Source organism: Pseudophryne corroboree, chromosome 8 (assembly GCF_028390025.1).
Source record: "Pseudophryne corroboree isolate aPseCor3 chromosome 8, aPseCor3.hap2, whole genome shotgun sequence".
Lineage (NCBI taxonomy): Eukaryota > Metazoa > Chordata > Amphibia > Anura > Myobatrachidae > Pseudophryne > Pseudophryne corroboree.
In genome coordinates, this window is record NC_086451.1 from 246,521,594 (window position 1) to 246,545,130 (window position 23,537).

The following is a 23,537-nucleotide window of genomic DNA, read 5'->3' on the forward strand; positions in this document are numbered from 1 at the left end:
GAGGATATTGCCAATCCTTTAGTGTGTGCAGCTGGTGTACTGAGTAAATTAACTACATACTCAATTATATTTGCGCCAGGAGCTGGGGTGTTAATCACTCCTAAATTTGATCGCAGTACTGCAAAAAACAGCCTGCGTGCGATCAGGTCCGAATCACCCCTAGTGCTGGGCGCTTTTAAAAGGTGTCAAATGGCTGATTAGTAAAATAATGTAAAAAGCTTTCGACTTTTGCTTAATTATGAATGCATTAAATGAAAAATGAAAAAATAGTAGAAAAAAGTTGATTTGGGGGTAATTTGAGCCACTTTATTTTTTATTTTTTAAATCTAAAAACAATGATAAAAAGCAAATATTTTTATTGAAAAAAAAACTTTCATGTATGGTGGGGGGCATAAACTAACAAAAAAGTTTATTTTCGGGTAATTTGAGGCCATTTTTTTCACCCAAAAAATTACATGTAATTATTGGCCCAATTTGGATAATTGAAAACTTCCAAATGTCTAATTCATCAATAGAGGGGGGGGGGGTTGGGTGTCCAAGGCATTCTGAAACAAGTCCTGACATTTTTACTTTAAAGTGAAGATTTTCCATACCTTTTCACCAGCTCAGGGAGGTGCGAACAAAAACAGGAAAATTTATTCTGCAAAGGAGTGCGAGTTTGGAATTGAATTGCAAATGTAGGACCTTATTCAGCACGGATTGCAGTTTCTGCTAAAAAGCAGTTGCTGCGATCAAATAGTTGCTGCCCAGAAATAGAGAAAAAACGCCCAATGAAAAGTTTGCGAGTTGGTTGCTGAACCATATGTAATTCCATATGTAATTCCCGGAACATTGAAGATTTTTCCTATCTGCACCAGGCAAGGTCATCCACAATTATTGCAACACATGAGGCTGGAAATGATCATCGATGATGTCAGAAACACTCCTTAAAAACACCTGGGCATGTCTGCCTTTTTTCAGAGACACCCAGAAAACGTCAGTGAAACATTGGCTACATTGCAATCGGGTATGGTATGGAGGGTTGACTACACTTAGGTCAACAGTGTCTAGGTCGACCACTATTGGTCGACAGTAACTAGGTCAACAGTGTTTCTACGTCGACATGTAGAAACAGGTCAAAAGGAGTTTTTTTTTTTTACCTAAAAACTTTGTTGACCTAGTTACTGTCAACCAATAGTTGTCGACCTAGACATTGTCAACCTAAGTGTGGTCAACCTAGAGACTGGATACCATTACAATCACGATGTGTACGCAATTTCTGTCACTATTTTTACTCACGTATGTGCAATGCGAATGCTGTGCATGCGCAGTCATTTGATAATTGTCCGGATTGCGGTTTGCAAATTTTGCAATTCTTACTAAATGAGGTCTGTAATTCGTAATGCAAATTTGCTAGAAATTCGCATTGCGGGATCAAACTCGCACCTGATTGGATCCCCCCCCAATTTTCATGGTCTGGGATCTAGGATAACAAAATGAAGCACAGATACGCAGATACATGTACACAATATTTAGTTACTGATTGAATACTTGCTGAGTACCTTTTTAAAAAAATTATTTAGCATTTATTCTTTTTTAATAATTCAAATAAATTATTAAATTGTTTAAAAATAATTTAAAACTAATACGTGTTAAATGTAAAAATTATCCTTTATCTATGTTTCTAGAAACCAGTCCTTTTCTCTTCCCCTCACCTTCCAGGGCAATGTAAAATATAATTGCTGCAAACACTACTTGTCTTTTCGATTACTCAGAGAAATAATAGAAACTAGACCTTTAAACCTACTTACACAACATTATGATTTTCCAAAGTGACATCACTCTTTTTTTTTTTACAATAGGTCTGGGGTTGGGCTTTGTATATTTAATGGAAGCATTTAAATACAAACATTTTGTTTGTATTATTAAGTGTAGACAGTCTCCATAAAACAAATTACAGTAACTATTATCAACCATTTCTGGAGTGGACACATGATGATTTGTGAGATTTGCCCATTGGGGAGAATTTTAGTAAAACAATAACATTCACAGGATTACAATAAAGTTACTCCAATTACCACTTGCCAGGTCTTCAGGGATCTGCTGCTGACACCTTTCTGTATGATCATCCAGGTGTCAGAAAGGCAGGATATATATATATATATATATATATATATATATATATATATATATATATATATATAATTTTGGGCTTTTTCTCAAACAATACACATTGTACTATTAGGCGCTTGAAAAATTCACATATATATATATATATATATATATATATATATATATATAGTGCTAGGCTCATATCACGTGTCCCTGTCCAATTTACAGTAGTTGTCAGTGGCGCACCCAGGGGGGTGGTTTCCGAGCACCCAGAAACCCCCCTCCACTAAAAAAAAAAAAATTTTTGTTTGTTTTTGTAATATTTAGCTGCATGAGTATTATTAATGGCTGTCTAGCGTCCTCTGCAGCCTGCTGTCTTCCTGGTGGCACTTGTAAGTGCAATAAAAGTTTACTTTATTTTAATTATAGTACATATATATCCATGTGCATACATATATACACATGTATATACATACATACATATAAACACACACACACACACACACACACACACACACACACACACACACATGATATATATACATGTGTATATATATATGTGTACTGTATGTGTGTGTGTGTGTATATATATATATATATATATATGCATGTTTAATATGTATATGTGTATATGTATGTGTGTGTGTGTATATATATATATATACACACACAGTATATATATATGGGGTGGTCTTCAGTATGCCGACTGATGGGATCCCGGCGCACAGTATACCGGCGCCGGGATCCCGACAGCCGGCATACCGACAATTGTTCTCCCTCGTGGGGGTCCACGACCCCCCTCGAGGGAGAATAAAATAGCGTGGCGTGCATAGCGCGCCACCGTGCCCGTAGCGTGGCGAGCACAGCGAGGCCGCAAGGGGCTCATTTGCGCTCGCCACACTGTCGGTAAGCCGGCGGTCGGGCTCCCGGCGCCGGTATGCTGGTCGCCGGGAGCCTGTCCGCCAGCATACCATAGTGAACCCTATATATGTGTAGATATGTATATGTATATATATATATATGTGTAGATATGTATATTATATATATGTGTAGATATATATATATATATATATATATATATATATATACACACACACACACTAGTTTTACGGACCCAGCATATACTGGGTCACCTCAGTCCCCACCCCCGTGATTGGCTCCACCCAGTTCTGGAAACCCCCCCATGCAAATCCTGCGTTTGCCACTGGTAGTTGTAGTTGTGTCTTTAGTCTTGATGTAGAGCCAGCTCATATCTTTTAAAATCAGCAAGCAGTCATGATACAGTCACTCAGTAGCGGGCAATGGAGGTACTCCAGATCTGATCGCAGCAGCAAAATTGTTAGCCAATGGGCAAAACCATGTGCACTGCAGGGGAGGCAGATATAACATGTGCAGAGAGAGTTAAATTTGGGTGGGGTGTGTTCAATCTGAAATCTAAATTGCAGAAACAATATAACCCACCCAAATCTAACTCTCTATGCACATTATATCTGCCCCACCTGCAGTGCACATAGGGGGTCCTACCCTGTCGTACAAGTACAAAAGCATCGCACAGCGTGCTGGCTGCCCGGGTCGCAGCGGCTGCATGTGATGTCACGCAGCCACCACAGCTCCCCCCCCCCCCCCCGTTCCGGGTACGCCTGCGTTGCCCGACCGTACCCACTAAATGGCGGCCAAACGTCGCCGGCCCTCCTCCTCCCGCCCAGCAACCGCCCCTGCCTGTCAATCAGGCAGAGGCGATCTCAGGGCTAAGACAGCTGTCAGCTGTCTGACATGCGCCGGCGGACTGCGGTGCCGGCGCCGGCGCACTTCAGACCTGATCGCTGCTGTGCGAACATGCACAGCAGCATTCAGATCTGAATTAGCCACATGGTTTTGCCCATTAGCTAACGAATTTGCTGCTTCGATCAGATCTGAATTAGGCCCAATGTACTTCATGTTAAACTGAAATGCAGAAAATTAAATGGACAAAAACGTTGGACACTATATATAATGAGCAAATAATGTTATATATATATGAAATAAGGAGGTAACTGCTGACTAATTAGATAGTGGCTCCAAGATATACATACAGTACAGATGTAGCCATGCTCATCATTGCTGCGATGTGGCATGTTGCAACACAGCTTTCTGCATGACGAGCCAGGCTGTGACTAGTCACAGATGGCGATTACTCCATTGCTAAAGTAACTAATGAAGTGATTGCTGACTGCACATAGTTACAGCCTGGCACGCCATGCAGCATGCCGCATCGTGGTAAGGTGAGCATGGATTCATCTGCAGATCCAAATAGCAAGGTAAGAGAACAGTCAGTGCCTTATCACTTGTGTGTTGCATTCATATATTAATGATTCATAAACAGCAGATAAAATGGTACCAGTGATAACAATACCAATAATATCGTAGCAGATACCATTGGTGTACATGACACCAAAACAACTGTTTTTTTTTTAAATAACTCTCACTACTTACGATTATATGATCGTTGTAATTAATTGCTGTGTTGCAATAAATAATTTTACACTTACATGGTCTTTTACAACCACTATGTATATTTGGGATTCAGTCATGCAGATGTTGGATATTGGAGATACAGAGTAGTAGCAAGGAGGGCACATGGCTATATCTAATAAACAGTCATAGAAAAATGTATTAACATGTCATCTACAGTGCCTTGCTAAAGTATTTTACGTGATGGATATACACAAAAAAGTCCAAGTTGGTGAATGGAAAAGAGAAAATGTTATATAAAAAATATTTTTTTATAAATAAATATTTGAAAATTGGCATGTGCATATGTATTCAACCCCTTTGCTATGAAGCCCCTCAAAAGTTCTGGTGCAACCAATTACCTTCAGACGTCACATAATTAGTGAAATTAAGTCCACCTGTGTGCAATCTAAGTGTCACATGATCTGTCAGTATAAACACACCTTTTCTGAAAGGCCCCAGAGGCGTCAACACCACTAAGCAAGAGGCATCACACCATGAAGACCAAGGAGCTCTCCAAATAAGTCAGGGACAAAGTTGTTGAGAAGTACAAGTCAGGGTTGGGTTATAAAAAAAATATCCAAATCTTTGATTATCCCCCGGAGCACCATCAAATCCATCATCTTCAAATGGAAAGAGCATGGTACCACAACAAACCTGCCAAGAGAGGGCCGGCCACCAAAACTCACAAGCCGGGCAAGGAGGGTATTAATCAGAGAGGCAGCACAGAGACCAAAGGTAACCCTGAAGGAGCTGTGCAGAGTTCCACAGCAGAGACAGGTGTATCTACGCATGTGACCACAATAAGCTGTACACTCCATAGAGTTGGGCTTTATGGAAGAGTTGCCAGAAAAAAGCCATTACTTAGTGTTAAAAATAAGAAGGCACATTTTGAGTTTACCAAAAGGCAAGTGGACGACTCCCCAAATGTATGGAGGAAGGTGCTATAGTCAGATAAGACTAAAATTTAACTTTTCGGCCACCAAGGAAAATGCTATGTCTGGTACAAACCCAACACATCCCATCACCCCAAGAACACCATCCCTACAGTGAAACATGATGGTGGTAGCATCATGCTGTGGGGATGTTTTTCAGCAGCAGGGACTGGGAAACTGTTTCGAGTCGAGGGAAAGATGGATGGTGCTATATACAGGGATATTCTTGAGCAAAACCTGTTTCAGTCTGCCTGTGATTTGAGACTGGGACGGAGGTTTACCTTCCAGCAAGACAATGACCTGAAGCACACTGCTAAAGCAACACTCAAGTGGTTTAAGGGGAAACATTTAATTGTGTTGGAATGGCCTAGTCAAAGCCCAGATCTCAATCCATTTGAGAATCTGTGCTCAGACTTGAAGATTGCGGTTCACAAGCGGAAACCATCCAACATGAAGGAGCTGGAGCAGTTTTGCCTTGAGGAATGGGTAAAAATCCCAGTGGAAAGATGTGGCAAGCTCATAGAGACTTATCCAAAGCGACTTGCAGCTGTAATTGCCGCAAAAGGTGGCTCTACAAAGCACTGAAGTTTTCTGTTATTTTGTCCTATTTGTTTTTTGCTTCACAAATTTAAAAAAAACATCTTCAAAGTTGTAGGCATGTTCTGTGAATGAAATGATGCAAACCTTCAAACAATCCATTTTAATTCCAGGTTGTGAGGCAACAAAACATGAAAAATGCAAAGGGGGGTGAATACTTTAGCAAGGCAGTGTAAGCCTGTTGTAGCAGGATGTCCGGTTGTTAACCTATTTCCTAATGTTACACATAATAACATGTGACAAATGCCTTAGATGTTAAAAATAACTCATCTTAATAATTATTGGGGAGTGATGCAACGTACCCTTTACTTATTTATTTATTATTTATTTATTACCAGCTATTTATATAGCGCACACATATTCCGCAGCGCTGTACAGAGAATATTTGGCCATTCACATCAGTCCCTGCCCCAGTGGAGCTTACAATCTATATTCCCTACCACATGTACACACAGACACATTCACTCTAGGGTTCATTTTTGTTGGGAGCCAATTAGCCTATCAGTATATTTTTGGATTGTGGGAGGAAACCGGAGTACCCGTAGGAAATCCACGCAAGTACGGGGAGAATATACAAACTCCGCACAGTTAGGGCCATGGTGGGAATCGAACCCATGACCTCAGTGCTGTGAGGCAGTAATGCTAACCACTACACCATCCGTACTTATATTACATTACACCATTATAAAAGCTCATATTTCTAAATAGATGGGGTTATTCAGAGATGAATGCAGATGGCTGCATACGCAGCCAGATCTGCGTTCATCTCTGCACATGCACAGCATGTGTGGGGCTGCCTCCTGATGCGTCTGCAATCTAATTGTGAACGCATTGGATCTAGGGTTGACCCCTTGTAGCGCAGCCTGGTTGCACTGTCAGGGGTTCAGCAACCATTTTTTTTCCGGAATGGCTTTGTGTGATGTCACACAACCACTCCAAAAATGGTCCAAACACTCCCCTGTTCAGTATGTCCTGTCCACCCAACCCCGCAACGATGCCCCTTTGATGGCTGCCACTGTCAATCACACTATGGCGCATCCTTCCTGGATACGGCCGCAATGTGTAATGGCGTGCACACACACTGTGATCAGTGCACGTGCGCAGATTAGATGGACATGGCTGCTGCAAGCGACCTTGTGGCTGCATCCATATCTGAATACCCCCCCATAGAAAGCTCTCTAACATATCGGCACATTGAACTCTTACAAATAAAAAAAAATATATATATATATACACACAGAGAGATCCGGCACTCCAGCAGGCCCTCGGCTGCAAATGCTGATATGCTCACGGTGCCTTCCTCATGGACAGAACAGCCCCCAATGTAGCAAACGGACGGAGGCGGCACTCAGAGACTTTTCAATTTCAAACGTGAACAAATTTAATGGTGCATCTACGTTTCGGAGCCGTAGCCCCGTCGTCGGGGCTACGGCTCCGAAACATAGATGCACCATTAAACTTGTTCACGTTTGATATTAAAAAGTATCTGAGTGCCGCCTCCGTCCGTTTGCTATATATATATATATATACAGTGCTTAAAGTGGTCCTACAGAGGTGGTGGAACTCACCCCCCACCCCACGGCGCCCATGTAACAAAGGTATTGCAAAACAATGGGCGTGGTCTCAAAAAGAAAGGGGCGTGGTCACAGAATAGTAATAATGCCCACAGTAGTAGCACCCCGTAATACACATAATGCCCACCGCAGTAGCGCTTCTTATACAATGCCCACAGTAGTAGTGCTCTTTATGCAATGTCCACTGTACTGGTAGTGCCCACAGTGGTGGTGCCCCTTATATAGAGCCCATAGTAGTGGTGCCCCTTTGCAATGCCCGCAATAGTAGTGCCCCTTATGTCCCCAGGAGTGATGCCCCTTATGAAGTGCCCTCTTTACAATGCCCTCATTAGAAAGGCCCCCAGTAGTAATGCCCTTAATGGTAATGCCCCTGTGTAGTAGTATTGCCCCCAGTATTAATGTTGCCTGTACTAATGCCCCCAGTCGTTTAGCCCCCTGTAGTTTAGCTCTAGTAGTTATGCCCCCAGTGGTAATGCCCCTGCAGATATGACCCCAGTAGTTTACCCCCCCTCCTTTAGTTTAGCCCCAGTAGTTTGCCTGCTTGTAGTTTAGCCGCCAGCAATAATGCCCCCCTTGTAGTTTAGCCCCATGACGTCTCTCCCATAGCGCACAGTGACAGCGCCGGAAGCCGGAGCTCAGAACTGAGCTCATGCCTCCGGCTGCCGCCGGGCGCCTGCAGGTAACGCAATCTCAGCGGGCGCCCGGCATCTCCCTTCAGCGCTGCACACAGCGGGTTTGGTGAGCCGGAGGAGGCGGAACTGCGTTCCGTCTCCAAGTGTAACTGACGGAACGCAGTTCCGCCCCGTTCCGGCTTACTTTAACCCCTGTATATATATATATATATATATATATATATATATATATATATATATGTATAAACAAACTTTTTTGTACTTAAGTTTATATTAGTTTTTTAAAATATCAATATATATACTGAGCAGGGCTGGTTCTAGACCAAGTGGAGCCCGTACAAAAAATTAACATATCTCAGTTTATGAATAACATTACTTGGTGCAAGGCATGGTGTGGTTCAGGGGCGTCGGAACTGGGGGGGGGGCAAGGGGTCAGCTCGCCCCCCCCCAAACATAGAGAGGCGCCGACAATGCTCCTGCAGGAGCCTACATTCACTGAACGGAGCGGAGGTGCGGTCTTTCTCCTGACCGCACATTGCTCCTCCGTGCCTCCTCCTGTACATTATGTACAGGAGGAGCGGAGGAGCAATGTGCGGTCAGGAGAAAGACCGCACCTCCGCTCCGTGCAGTGAATGTAGCCGCCCATAGGAGTCCATAATGCATTGGTCAGCAAAAGACATAGATAAAAGACTGTCTCAATCGGAAATGAGATGGATACACCATTTGGACACACTTGCCCCTAACGGACTTAATGGTGATTTTGAGTTGAAGTGTTTTTTAACTTAATTGATCATTTGCATTCTTTGATTCTTGGCTCATTTTTCCTACTTGTATCTCCTTTTTTATATATATATAATTTTTTTATATGTATATTGCTGCTATTGTCCACATATTTATATTTTATATGTATATTGCTGCTTTTGTCCATATATTCATATTTTTTTCTATTTGAGGTGCTGACTCTGTCCATTTAATTATGTTTATACATTAAATTAATGGTTGGACATTTGTGGAGGATTCTTCAAATATCTTGGAACTGATTGTGGCTTCCCTGGATGATTGGAATTTATAGCAGCCCAATATTGAAGGTCCCTCTATAAGGTGGAACGCACTACCGCTGCAAATCTCCGGGATCGGACTTTGCGAAGAACTGGAAAGCAAGCCGCTGTCAGTATACGGGACTTCCGAATGCGGTGGAACGCACGGCCATCTTGTTTCCGGTCATGTGCATCCGGTATGCGCATGCGCGGGCGGTCCTGTACGCCGATTAGCGGCAATTGAGATCAGCTGTTTTTTGTACTAGCTAGGGTATTTAGGGAGACGGAAGGGAGAGCAGTATACGCTTCTGAAGAAGGACTATGAAAGTTTGAAACGCGTTAAGCGTGTACTCTCCTGCTTTACTTGTGACCCCGTTTGAGTTTTACCATCTGCACTGGACGCTGAGGGACTGTGTTGGATCCTGGTTTCCGGAGCCGTTTTCCTTAAGGTGCTATATCCATCTGGCCCCTTCCAGACCTTGCTTCCTGTGGCTGCATTCCTCATTGGGGATTTATCTATATGCTTTTATTTTATCTATTTGATGTAAGTGCACTGTTTAAAAATAAACCCTTGTTTTAAAAAAAAAGGATAATTGCACTATTGCACTTTCTTCTGCTCTTTATGAGGTCCAGCTGCATTTGTTTGATATCAGCGTTGGACATTGTGAGGACTGTTATCATCCAGTCCTTTGTTGCTGTACTGCCAAAGAGGATTCATTTTATATGCTACTGACCTCATCTGTTTGGTGTAAGTGCGATATTAAAATAAATTCAGGCCTTTTAAACAAGGATAATTGCACTATTGCACTTTCTTTTTGTCTTATAATTTTATGAGAATTAGATCCATCTGCCTTTAATCAACGTTGGATCTTTATTCATCTCCTGAACTACCAATGTACGTGACTAATTGATTTTATGTATCCACTGGGTGTGTGTTTGTAAACTTGGCTTTTATGGGAGCGCTTTTAGTTTGTATCTCTCCTTTTTCCTCTCAATCTGCATTGGTCAGCAAAGTCAGGGGCGGATTGAGACGCCGGACCAGATCCTGGTTGGCTGGTCCGGTTGTCCCCTCAGCGGCGTCTCATCACCCCTGCTACAGGCCGCTGCCGCGATCGGAGCTCAGCTCCGAACCGGCAGCGCTCGGTGAGAACTTCTGCGCATGCGCAGAAACACCGTAAAGACCAACAAGACATGGCTGCCTGGGGGAGCTGCTGCGCAAGCGCAGCCTCAGCAGCTCCCAGGGTAGGCTAGTCACTGCTTGCAGAGGCTGGCCCGCGGTTTCTGCCGGCGCCGTATTTGATTGCCGCTGACCAGCCTGTCACTCACTACTGTGCTGCCCCACATCATAGCACAGGAGGAGGGAGAAGGGAGGCTGCTGAGAGACACAGAATGAGGGACACAGAGTGAGGGGGTAACAGAGTGAAGGAGTGGCCAAAACACACATATTATATATATATATATATATATATATATATATATATATATATATATATGTGTGTGTAAAACACACACAGCCTCCTCCGCCGACCACAGCCTCCTCTGCACCGCTGCTGCTGATCACAGCCTCCTCTGCCGACCACAGCCTCCTCTGCACAGCTGCTGCTGATCACAGCCTCCTCTGCCGACCACAGCCTCCTCTGCACCGCTGCCGCCGACCACAGCCTCCTCTGCACCGCTGCCGCCGACCACAGCCTCCTCCTCCTCACCGCTCCTCATTAGGTAATTTAACCCTGCTGCCTTTCTCTCTCTCTACTGTTTGTCCTTGCTGTCTCTCTATCACTCTCCCTGTCCCCGCTGTCACTCTCCCTGTCCCTATGTCCCCGGCTCATACTGTGTGGTGTAATGTGAATTTCGGCTCATACTGTGTGTGGTAATGTGAATATCGGCTCATACTGTGTGGGGTAATGTGAATATCGGCTCATACTGTGTGGGGTAATGGGAATTTCGGCTCATACTGTGTGGGGTAATAGGAATTTCGGCTCATACTGTGTGGTGTAATATGAATTTGGGCTCATACTGTGGGGTAATGTGAATATCGGCTCATACTGTGTGGTGTAATGTGAATTTCGGCTCATACTGTGTGGGGTATAGGATTTTGGCTCATACTGTGTGGTGTAATATGAATTTCGGCTCATACTGTGTGGGGTAATGTGAATATCGACTCATACTGTGTGGGGTAATGTGAATATTGACTCATACTGTGTGGGGTAATGTGAATATCGGCTCATACTGTGTGGGGTAATGTGAATATCGGCTCATACTGTGTGGGGTAATGTGAATATCGGCTTATACTGTGTGGTGTAATGTGAGTTTGGCTCATACTGTGTGGTGTAATGGGAATTTCGGCTCATACTGTGTGGCGTAATGTGAATTTCGGCTCATACTGTGTGGCGTAATGTGAATTTCGGATCATACTGTGTGGGGTAATGTGAATATCAGCTCATACTGTGTGGGGTAATGTGAATTTCGGCTCATACTGTGTGGCGTAATGTGAATTTCGGATCATACTGTGTGGGGTAATGTGAATATCAGCTCATACTGTGTGGGGTAATGTGAATTTCGGCTCATACTGTGTGGTGTAATGTGAATGTCTGCTCATACTGTGTGGCGTAATATGAATTTCGGCTCATACTGTGTGGCGTAATGTGAATTTTGGCTCATACTGAGTGGCGTAATGTGAATTTCGGCTCATACTGTGTGGCGTAATATGAATTTCGGCTCATACTGTGTGGCGTAATGTGAATTTTGGCTGATACTGTGTGGCGTAATGTGAATTTAGGCTCATACTGTGTGGCGTAATATGAATTTTGGCTCATACTGTGTGGCGTAATGTGAATTTCAGCTCATACTGTGTGGCGTAATGTGAATTTCGGCTCATACCGTATGGTGTAATATGAATTTCGGCTCATACTGTGTGGTGTAATGTGAATTTTCTACAGTATGGTGTCCAATCATGTTAACAATTATTATTATTATTAATATTATTATTATTATCCCCTTTGGCTATTGTGCCTATATATAGGTATATACAGATAGATATAGTGTTTGTGACATATATTTGGGTTGGGGCCACATTACCGGCGGCCGGGATCACATAACTACATTCCATATATTTTCCGTACAGTATGCTGCAGCATGTGTGGTGAGATGGTCACTATAATGTCACGCCAGCTGCTGACTACTAACAAGTCATTGCCAGCCAGAATATTTAATTTCTGTGTTTTTTTTGTTTTGTTTTGGTAAATGCCATTTTCTATTTATTACACCTCTGGATGTTTTTATAATGAGAGATCCGCAGATAGAAGGGGAGTGACATTATGTAAATATGCATGACCCGTTTGTAGTTATTTTCTACAGCAAGCACCACTACGGCATAGTATACAGCATTACAGGCCTGATCAGAGTCTGACCAGCGGTGATGTTGGACACCGTGGAGTAATGATTTTCATCTGAGTTGCGCTGCACATACATCCCGAAGGTGTTTGTACAGATGTGCAGTACAAATATAGACATACGCACAATGTAGTGTATTAGAAATGTGTTGGGCGTTACTAGGCGGTTACAGGGGGGTGGCCAATCAGATGCAGATGTAACATAGTATGGGAGTGTTGCTTATAGAGATGCTGATTTGCTCACATTGGAGGCCATACTCATAGGGATGATCTGCCCCTAGCATAGTGTTGGTGAAAGTTACGATGGTGCGACCAAAGGTGGAATCTAAAAATGCACAACGCACAATGTAGATACTGAAAGTGGGTATCTCTGTCCTTGCATATTTGGATGCATAGATGGACATGGATGCAGGGAAGGGCATTGTAGTGTCACTAGCATAGAGTCACAGGCGCAACTGCAGCAAAAGATGCAAGGAAGGCTTCAACTGCATCTAACTCAGAATCAGACCATATGAGTATGGATCCCGCCCCATCGACAGATCTCACCTCTTCAACAGACCCCGCCCCCTTTAGAGCTGCTACCAGAAATTTCCCGGGCTGCTTTTCCATCCCAATCCGCCCCTGGTCAGCTTAGCCCATGGTGGTCCCAGCCGGCGAGTAGCGGCAGCCTCATCAACGTGACAGGTCCCAAGTTCCTCCTCTGGCCACAGCAGCGCCTCCATCCCTGAAAGTCCCGGGATCTTTTCACAGGGCATCCTTCTACGCCTCCCCTTCCTCGGTGGCCCCGCCCCCAGGTCTGAGGTCTTCTCACAAGGCAGTGGCACTGATTTCCCGCGGTGCTCTGGATGCAGCAGGAGCACCACAGAAAGAAGATATTTTGTCACATTCTGCCCCAAGTTAAAACATGTGTGTTGAAATGGTGTGTAAAGGACTTATAATAAAAATTCATAAATATAAGGTTAATAAATATATGGGGGTTATTATTATTATTATTATTATTATGATGGGGGGTAGTCATTATGGGGGGTGAAAGGGTTAAGATCAAGAGCTGTTGCTTTAATTGGAGTTAAAGAAGATGAAATACTTATTTTGATTGTAGTGAGGGAGGTAATGAGGGGGTTAACCATTAGCCCTCCGTAATCCGTTAATTGAATGAATATATTAACCCCCAGTAGCGGATCTTGCCACGGGCAAGCAGGACTTTTGCCCGGGGCGCCACCTTCCGGAGGGCGCTGGCGCCATCCGGAGGGCGCCGCACCGTGGCAAGATCCGCCACTGCTGCCGCTGTGTCCCCCGTCCGCCTCCGCTGCCCGCTGCCGTCCCCGTCCGCCTTCTGTGAAGGGAACTAGACGCTATGCGTCTAGTTTCCCTTCGTGGAGAGTAACTTTGCTGAGCGGTGCGCGATGACGTCATCGCGCACCGCACAGCAAAGGTCCTCTCCACGAAGGGAACTAGACGCATAGCGTCTTGTTTCCCTTCGTGGAGAGGACCTTTTGCTGTGCGGTGCGCGATGACGTCATCGCGCACCGCTCAGCATTCAAGCGGCGCTAGCAATGTACAGGGGGCGTAACTGACCACGCCCCCTGTATTAGGCCACACCCCTTTTCCTGCCCGGGGTGCAGAGCGCCCTTGAACCGGCCCTGCCCCCTCATTACCTCCCTCACTACAATCAAAATAAGTATTTCATCTTCATCTAGTTAATATCCCGGCTGTCGGGATCCCAGCGTTCAGGATTTCGACAGCCAGGAATGCCGACAGCACTCGCCAAGGCTATTCCCACTTGTGGGTGTCCTCAACACCCATAGAGTGTGAATAAAACCTGGTGCATGATGAGAACAGCAAGCCCGCAAGGGGACTCTTTGCACTCACCCCGCTGCCGGTATTCTGGCAGCCGGGATGCCGCTGTCAGTATATTGACAGCCGGCATCCTGTCCGCCGGGAGATCATTACCATCCCATAAGGATATACAGATATAGCCACGCTCATTGTTGCCGCAATGCGTACGCACGGCGTATGCATCGCGGCAGTGCGCATATGCACTGCACTGTGACTAAGTGCAGTCAGCGATGACACCATAGTAGTCAATGGCATGTGCGTGCGTACGCTTCATGCGCCATAGACGTGGGCACACTAGTCGCACCACGCATCATGGCAACAATGAGCTTGGCTACATGTGTAGGGTAATGAGTGCCAAGGTTCTTTAAAAAAAATGTAGTGTAAAATATATGTTTATGTATATGCTGCGATGACACCTGCAGGAAAGGAAAAAAGTGCGGCAACTTAGTTGTTCTGTGCCACTCGTTTTCCCCACCAGTCATACCAGCAGAAGCAGGCTCTAGCTGACCCTACCTCATGTGGCAGTTTGAGATAATTAGCCCCCATCTAAGGTGACCGGTAGCCAATTCAAGTGTTTCCCTGCTACGCGGGGCACATGGTGGGAAAATTTAAATTGCACGAGCATTCGCAAGCTGATTGACAGGAAGAGGGCATTTGCGGGTGGTAACTGATCGTTTTCTGGGAATGTCAGGGAAAACGCTCCAGACCCGATCGCCCTGATTCCTTTGCACTGGAGGAGTAAGTATTGAGCTACGCACAGACTGCACACACTGCACAGAATGGGAAAAACATTCAATGGTGAGTGTGATGTGAACGGATTTGCAGCTGTCCGCTGCCTGAGGGGAATTTTCGCACAGCGTACACATGCAATCGCATACTTGCACGTGATGAATTTTCACTCCCCTTGGGCGGAGACAATCTGATCGCAGGACAGTGTAATTTGCAGCACGGCAATCAGGTCTGAATCAGGCCCTGTATTCGGCTTTTCTAGTTGTGGGAATTCAGTGTGGATTCAGCCTTTTCAATGCATTTCATAAGCGATTCAGCAATTTAGGGGCGCCGAAATGAGATTATATCTTGCCCCCCCCAACCTAAAAATGTTCTGACGCCCCTGGTGTGGGTCCCTTGTATATTATGCACAATATATTATATCAGAAAATATTATCAGCAATTAGAAACACATGTGGCTAAACTAAGCTGATGGCTAAATGACGATTAGTTTAGCCAATAATATTAAAATATTAAATATTTTTGAAATTTGCAATAAGAATTTGGCCAAACTTGCTGGGTGACACTTTACTATTTTATATTGTGAATTTGTTTTATACAGTGAATTGTTATGTCAGGAAGCTCATTTTGCAATCATTAACCTTTCAGCTACTATAGTAAGTATTTCTGAGTAGGAAGATAAAGTACATAAAGATATATCATCATTGTTACATCATCACTTTCCAAAAGGTGTAAACATTGTATGATATAAAACCAAATTGCTATTACAATTCCTTAGGTCTTACGTCAGCCTTACAATGATGGCATGTTATTTATGGCATCCTGTGGGGTTTCCGCACTTTACTTCCTAGACTATTTCCCAGCACAATACCTGAACCTGTTTCCCAGGTGTAAGCTATTACTGTAACGCCCCCACAGCACCAGAATATAAGGATGTCACACAGACATCCCTACAACCAACACTGAATTATCCGGCACTGAGGAAAACACTTCACATTTTAAAACAAACCTTCATTCAAGATGCTTTCTACAGCTGTTAAAGTAAGTACTCTATCCATGTAAGTGTAAATATCTAGCACTTTTTGGAAAAATAGAATGTTACACAATCTGAGCTGTATTAGTAAATATTTCACTTTTATTAAATATTTTAAAACCTTTGGTGAATGCACATACTAACCAATCTGAAAATATGCAGATTGTAACTTTACCGTTATTTCATATGGTTGCATTTATATTGTATTGTTTATTATTACATCTATATTATATGTGATTTAATAATATGAATTTTTGCTTGTATAAAAATATTTACATGCATACCAAACTTCCCAATATGATCCATTTCTATATATTCTATATTCTGTTACCAATTACAATAGGCTGAGTGCCATTGCTGATTTAACAAAAGCAGTTTAGCATTTGTTAGTTAATCCTAAACAATGCAAATGAAAAGTTACATAAAGGTGTTTGTGGATGTGTTTGCGTTAGGAAATGTAAATGAGGCTAAGAACAGATATGTTACTGGAACAGTTGGAGGTAGAAAGGTAGAACATTAACACAAAAAGTATTTCTTTATAATAGTTTCCAAACATTTGTAACAGGGATTCTTAGTACAAAAAAAGAGAAAATAAATCATAAAAAATACAATAAAAAAAACCAAAAGAGTAAATCTGTAAGATAGACACCCTAATATAGTGTATAAAGTTTTATAATGTTACCAAAGAGATATATAATAATATAAAGATACTATATAAAGCTTGAGATATCGATATAAATAGAATGGAACAAAGAGGCAACTTAAAATAGCTTGAATGTTATTACCTACAGCATTGTGCCTAAAGATTACTAATTGTATAATTAAAACTGATAGCATCAATATCCTCTGTTGGATGTAAAGGCCCGTATTCACGGTGGAGATGTGTGCTGAGCTAACCAGTCAGCACACATCTCTCCCCCCATTCAACACAGCGCGATGTGTGCTGAGCAAGGGGACGGACGGGGCATGCAGGCCAATCTAGCACCAGTGATAGCGATGTGCGGCCCATCACTATGGGGGGTACACATGAAGAGATCAGTGCTTAACTTCTAACCAATCTAGTCAGATTGCTTAGATTTTAAGCATGGATCTCTCTGTTAGTACCCGCCTTAACAAGCTGCACAATGTGATAAGCTCCATAGGACAATGGCTCTCATTCCAACCTGATCGCTTGCAGACTACGTTTAGCACTGCTGTAATCAGGTAGTCGCCGCCTACAGGGGAGGGGGGAGTCTGTGTGCAGGGCTGTACTCGCTTGTGCAGAGATCTGCACAAACAAAAGCTCAGGACTTACGCACCCGCTGCGATGATCTTGTCCTGAGCTGACGTCAGGAACCCTCCCTGGAAATGGCTGGACATGCCTGCGTTTACCCAGACATGCCTTCAAAATGGTGAGTTGACACCCCCGGCCAGCCTCTTCCTGTCAATCTTCTTGCATTCGCGGCTGTGAACGCTTTCTTCGTTCAGTTTGACGCATGCACAGCACATGCCCGATCGCACGGCTGCTAAAAACTGCAACGTGTAATGGGGTCGGATTGACCCCCATTGTTACAGTGACCAGGACCAGGATAAGACTGTGCATTGATTAAAGTAGAGCTGTCTATGGATTTCACAGCACATATAATACATTAAAGTATGATCTATACACATATTACTTAAAATATAGAAATGTTAGGTAGACAATTAGATAATTTATGTAACCATCACAAAGGCATTAAAATGTATACTACAATAAGTAATTGATTTACATACAATATTTCTATCATTCTTAGAGCACAAAGAGCCTTCACCAACTATCAAGGCACATTCACAAGTTGGCTGCAAAAGGTAATTACCTAAATATTTTTTGTTATGTTTCCACTGTAAGAATTTTGTTTTTTTAAGTTAAATTGATGAGCGTCAATTTATCCATACAATATGGGTGACATATTTATGGTGCCAATGAGACATTAACCTTTGGGTTGTTTCCTTACTGTAGGCATTCCAAACCTCAGTCCTCAATACACACTAATGATGGGTACACACTAGTAGATATTGTATATCTGCAGATCAATTGATCTGCAGATATATCTATGGACGGACCGGGCAGTGTGTTGAGCATACACACTGCCCGATCCGTCAGGACTGACTTCACGGATTTGGCAGGCGTTATATGCGCTCACCCAGTTCAGCTGTCAATCACTGCTGGCTGCTGCAGCGCGTGTCGCCCGTACACACACAACGATGTACTAATATATCGGTATATATATCGGTCATTGGCTGTGCTGCAGGGCCAACGTGATATGTCGTGATATGTCTGTGAATGACTGCGTTCACAGATATATCGTTCATAAACACTGGCCGATGGACCTGCAATATATTGGCCGTTCAATTGAACGGCCAATATATCGCAGTTGAGCACAAGTGACTTATTTAGCATCTCAGTTATTTTGATTTAACCATCTGTGCTAAAGCCTGGACAACACTAAAACACTGTCAGCATGCATTGGGGACTGAGGTTGTGAATGCCTGGCCTACAGTACAATTACTACAAAGCTGTAGTATTTAATAAAAACAGGGCAGATGCTACAGTATGTATTATGAAGCATTAAAGTCAGACAGATAACATACTAGGTTTCATAAGATTACATATGTCACCATTTGAAAGTAGAGGTGAAAAAAAGAAGTCTACGCCAGGAATGTTAATGTGATCTGTCTCTTATCAGTGGCTGTGGAAAACCAGTTAGAAGAATCCGTCACCAACAGTTTTGCCTCATTCATCCATGAGATCCGCCCCGATCACCTCTCTGATATTGTGCGGCACAGAAGTAAGCGCATGATCCTGGACAGCATTGGGGTCGGACTGGTTGGCAGCACAACTCATGTCTTCAATATCGTGGTGAAATACTGCCAGGTAATACATGGGGATGATCTGTGATATTGTATATCATCATCTGGGGTGGTGGGATGCGGTTACAGAACTATGGGCTAAGGGATATTTAATAAACAAAATAATCTAAAAAAATTAGGAAAATGTGATATTTAATTTTTCTGGAGATGAAGATAAGTTTGTTAAAAAAAGGTAGAAATATCTCTTCTCCAGTGGCAGCTGCAGCTCAGTCCTCAATTTACATAGGGGAACCACAGGAACTGCTACCCCAAACACTGACCTCTGAATACACTTATTACTATCACTTTTCTATGGATATATTATACATTCTAAATTACTTATTACTACATAGACACACCCACTTACATCCCCAGACCTGTTATCACTAACAATAAGCTAGTAAACTAATGTGACTTGCAGTACAGTAACGTATATTAAACCTAATCCCATTTCTCTGGGCACCATAAGATCTGGATCTAATCTCCTTATTTATACAAGTTATATTTTGATTCTTAACAATTGTTTTAAATATTGAATTTATATTGTTTTCTTGTTTCAGGATCTATACTTTTCAACATCTGGAAATTCTGCCCTTTGTTCAGTCTATGGACAGAAAGGTTTAAAGCTCTCTCCAACCCTGGCTGCCTATGCCAATGGAGTTGCTGTAAGTAGATGTTACTATAAATAAAAATAATAAAATGATTATACAGCTGCAGGTCCATCTAATCATTTCCCTGTCACCTTAGGCTCACTCCATGGACTTTGATGACACGTGGCACCCTGCCACACATCCTTCTGGTGCCGTGCTTCCTGCCATCCTGGCACTGTCACAGATACTTTCACAAGGCAGAGAGATCAGTGGTGAGGAACTGCTGACGGCTTTCAATGTGGGGATTGAAATACAAGGAAGACTTATGGGTTTCTCCAGCGAAGCAAAGAGCATTCCTAAAAAGTGAGTAGTTAGTCCCAATGGTTGATGAGATATTCTTCCAATTAGGTTACTAAATATGTTTAAATGTTTACTTGTATTAAGAGGTTTATATTTATTATGGAAATGTCATTGTTATTTATTTTGAATAAAATCATATAAATATATACTTTCACATTCTTTCTAATTACAAACTATATATATATAGACATTTGTCAGACATCACAGTGGATATAAAGTCTCTTCTGTCTGAGTAGGGAGCAGAGCATTATAGGGACTGCTCCTTCCAGCCTTTCTTCTCCAGGTCCTGTGGTTAGTCTCAGAGGTTTGTCTGAAAACCAGGGCAGTGTGATGTTTGGAGAGGGCTGGTTGTGCAAATAAAAAGCTGCAGTCATGGACACTGGGGCTCCTGATTGGTCCTTCAGGTCACATCATCATTCTGTGGCCAAATGCAGAACAAAAATATCAACCTCTTTATGTAGTAGCGCAGCTTTAAACAAAAAAAGCCAGATAGGTCATATACTTCTCAGTAAGTCCCTAAATATGATGTATATTTCTGTTTAGCTAATAATACTTTATGTATACTACGTATAAAAGTATAATGGGAAATCACATGCTTGTGGAAGAAGGGATTTCAGTGTAGAAAAGGAGGGTAATCCAATCCTGGCGATTACCATAAAAGTAATGCAGGTTCTGGATTCAGCTGTAGTGTATTTCTTTTTAATAAGTTCATAATCACTTATGCACACGCTGCCCCCATTATAAATAAGTCAGTGTATGAATATATATATATATATATATATATATATATATATATATATACATACAGATGTTGCCATGCTCACTTTACTGCAATGCAGCATGCTGCATGGCGGGCCAGTCTGTGACTAATTAATGGAGTTATTGCCTGCTGTGAATAATCGCAGCTCAGCATGCCATGCAGTAATGTGTGTTGCAGCATGCTGCATTGCATCAAAGATGAGCATGGATACATCTGTGTATATATATATATATATATATATATATATATATATACATACATACAGCCAATACCCATTGAAACACAGGCACTGTGCTGAAAAACAAGGTCTACTTAGAGCTTGGACACTATAAGGCATGACCATCTTACTAATGAATATGGTAAATGTTATGATACAAGATAATATGTACATGTTATTGCCATACAAATAAATAATGTAATCATATTTTCTCAATACAGATTTCATCCACCGTCCGTGGTTGGCACTATGGGAAGTGCTGCAGCATCAGCCAAACTCCTCTCATTAGATAAAGATCAATGCACTCATGCCCTGGCAATTGCAGCGTCCCTTGCTGGTGCTCCTATGGCAAATGCTGCCACCCTGGCTAAGCCCCTGCACATTGGCAATGCCACAAGGTTAGGTCTGGAAGCTGCTATCCTGGCTGCTAAGGGAATGGAGGCCAATACTCTCATACTTGATGATGTGCCCGGCTGCGCTGGGTTTAGTGCATTTTATGGCGATTACCAGCCTACGTCATTATGTCCACCAGGAGAACATTATGAATTTCTCCTTGAGAAGCAAGACATTGCATTCAAGTCTTTTCCTGCACATCTAGGAATGCACTGGGTCGCTGATGCTGCTGTCTCAGTTAGGAATAGAGTTGTCCAACAATATGGCTCATTTGACCCATCCACTATTCAGTCTATTGTTCTTAGAGTCCCAGTATCCAAATACATTAACAGGCCCTATCCAGACTCAGAGCACCAGGCTCGCCACTCTTTCCAGTTCAATGCCTGCACCGCACTCCTGGATGGTGAAGTCAATGTCCAATCCTTCCATGAAGACACCATGTTTCGTACAGAACTCGGGAATCTCCTAAGCAAAGTGGTGGTGGAACATCCTCAAGATAATGAAGCCAACTTTGATAAGATGTATGCAGAGGTGGCTCTGCTGCTGAGAAATGGGGATCTGGTGACCGGGAAATGTGACACTTTTTATGGGCATTGGAGAAAACCACTCAGCCGGGAATCACTGCTGAAGAAATTCTCCTCCAATGCCAGACATGTCCTGCAGGAAGACCAGGTGCAAGGTGTAATACAGATAGTAGACAATCTAGAGAGTGTAAAAGACAGCTCCCTACTGCCATTGCTACTTCAGTAACTCACATAAGTATTACTCTTACTCTGTTTACAACAATCCAAATGCGGGACATTGGGTGATATTTATTAATCAGTGTATAGTATTTATGACAGGTCTATCTTTCTTATCAGATGTATGATACATTATGCTGTTAAAATAAGTACAATACAGATGGAGCTGCACTCATCTAATGCACCTCCATTGCAAATGTGCACTCCCGGCAGGACTAGGTGACCAGGTGCCTAGCCCGCTATGGGAGTGCACAGAGACACTCCCTTTGCAGTGAATGGGGCGCGTGTGCATCTCACACCCACACGTGTCCCAGACGATTCACTAGGCGGGACTCGGCGGGTGTACTCTGGTGCAGACATAGTCATGATTAGCTTGACTCTGTATGTAACACACCTCTAAAATATTAAAATAGTTTAATATACTAAAAGTACATTACTTTGTTATAATAATTTTGAAGATTGGCATCATCATCCCCTTAATCTCTGGTTTAGAGCAGAATAGTGGCGGATTTTACCTATGGCCAGCTGGATTGCAGTCCCCCCAGGTAAAATCTGCCAGCTGAAATAAATGTCATTGAGCTATCAGCAGTCCGTGACTCCACTGCTTACACTGTGACTGCAAGTGACGTCCTATTGGAAGTCCTACCTGTCAGTCACAGACACTACAGACAGTCCCATTGGGAGGTGTTTCCTCCCTCTGGGACTGCCAGACCGGGCTAAGATTACCAGAGAGCATTCTTACAGTAGGAAGTCACTCCCTGCCTTTCGGGCAGCCCTATTCAGCTACTATGGGCTGCAGCTGATGCAGTCCATAGAAGCCGGTGTTTTGTGCAAGCACAGTCCCATGGCTTTCTGAGTACATGTGCTAGTCCTGACGCCTGTCAGAGCCATTGCACAGGTGCTGGGACCTGGCTGGTTGGGGCTGGCTCCCTCCTCTCTGGGTATAGCATGGGTAGTGGCAGCCTCAGAGCCGGCTCTAGGCATAGGCAAACTAGGCAAATGCCCAGGGCATTTGATATGCCATGGGGCACAAACAGCTTCTGCTGATTAAAATGATATGCAGAATGCCTATATTCTGTGTGTGACTGCAGCTGAATCTGCATATGAAATGCTATGTTACAATGTATTCCTGTAAATCACTGTAATGTAGCATTTCGTATGCAGATACAGTCACAGTCGCACACAGAATAAAGGCATGCCGCATATCATTTTAATCAGCAGAAGCTGCTTGTACATCCTATCCACATAGTACTGCAAATAAGA

At 43.1% G+C, this 23,537-nt stretch overlaps 1 protein-coding gene across 1 annotated transcript; it reads left to right on the forward strand.

The window, feature by feature from the left end:
• Positions 1–16,228: 16,228 nt before the first annotated feature.
• On the forward strand, positions 16,229–23,265 carry LOC134947671 (cis-aconitate decarboxylase-like). The gene is made up of 6 exons (XM_063935642.1): positions 16,229–16,354; positions 18,119–18,173; positions 19,052–19,239; positions 19,775–19,879; positions 19,962–20,167; positions 21,363–23,265. The coding sequence occupies exons 1-6, from the start codon at positions 16,334–16,336 to the stop codon at positions 22,282–22,284; spliced, it is 1,497 nt and encodes a 498-aa protein (XP_063791712.1). The 5' UTR covers positions 16,229–16,333; the 3' UTR covers positions 22,285–23,265.
• The last annotated feature ends 272 nt before the right edge of the window (positions 23,266–23,537 follow it).

Bases quoted from the DNA above. Each gene is read 5' to 3' on its own strand.
- LOC134947671 (XM_063935642.1), top strand. From the start codon at position 16,334: ATGCTTTCTACAGCTGTTAAA. The intron at 19,240-19,774 runs GTAATACATGGG...TTCTTGTTTCAG, and splicing joins TCGTGGTGAAATACTGCCAG to GATCTATACTTTTCAACATC. The intron at 20,168-21,362 runs GTGAGTAGTTAG...TTCTCAATACAG, and splicing joins GCAAAGAGCATTCCTAAAAA to ATTTCATCCACCGTCCGTGG.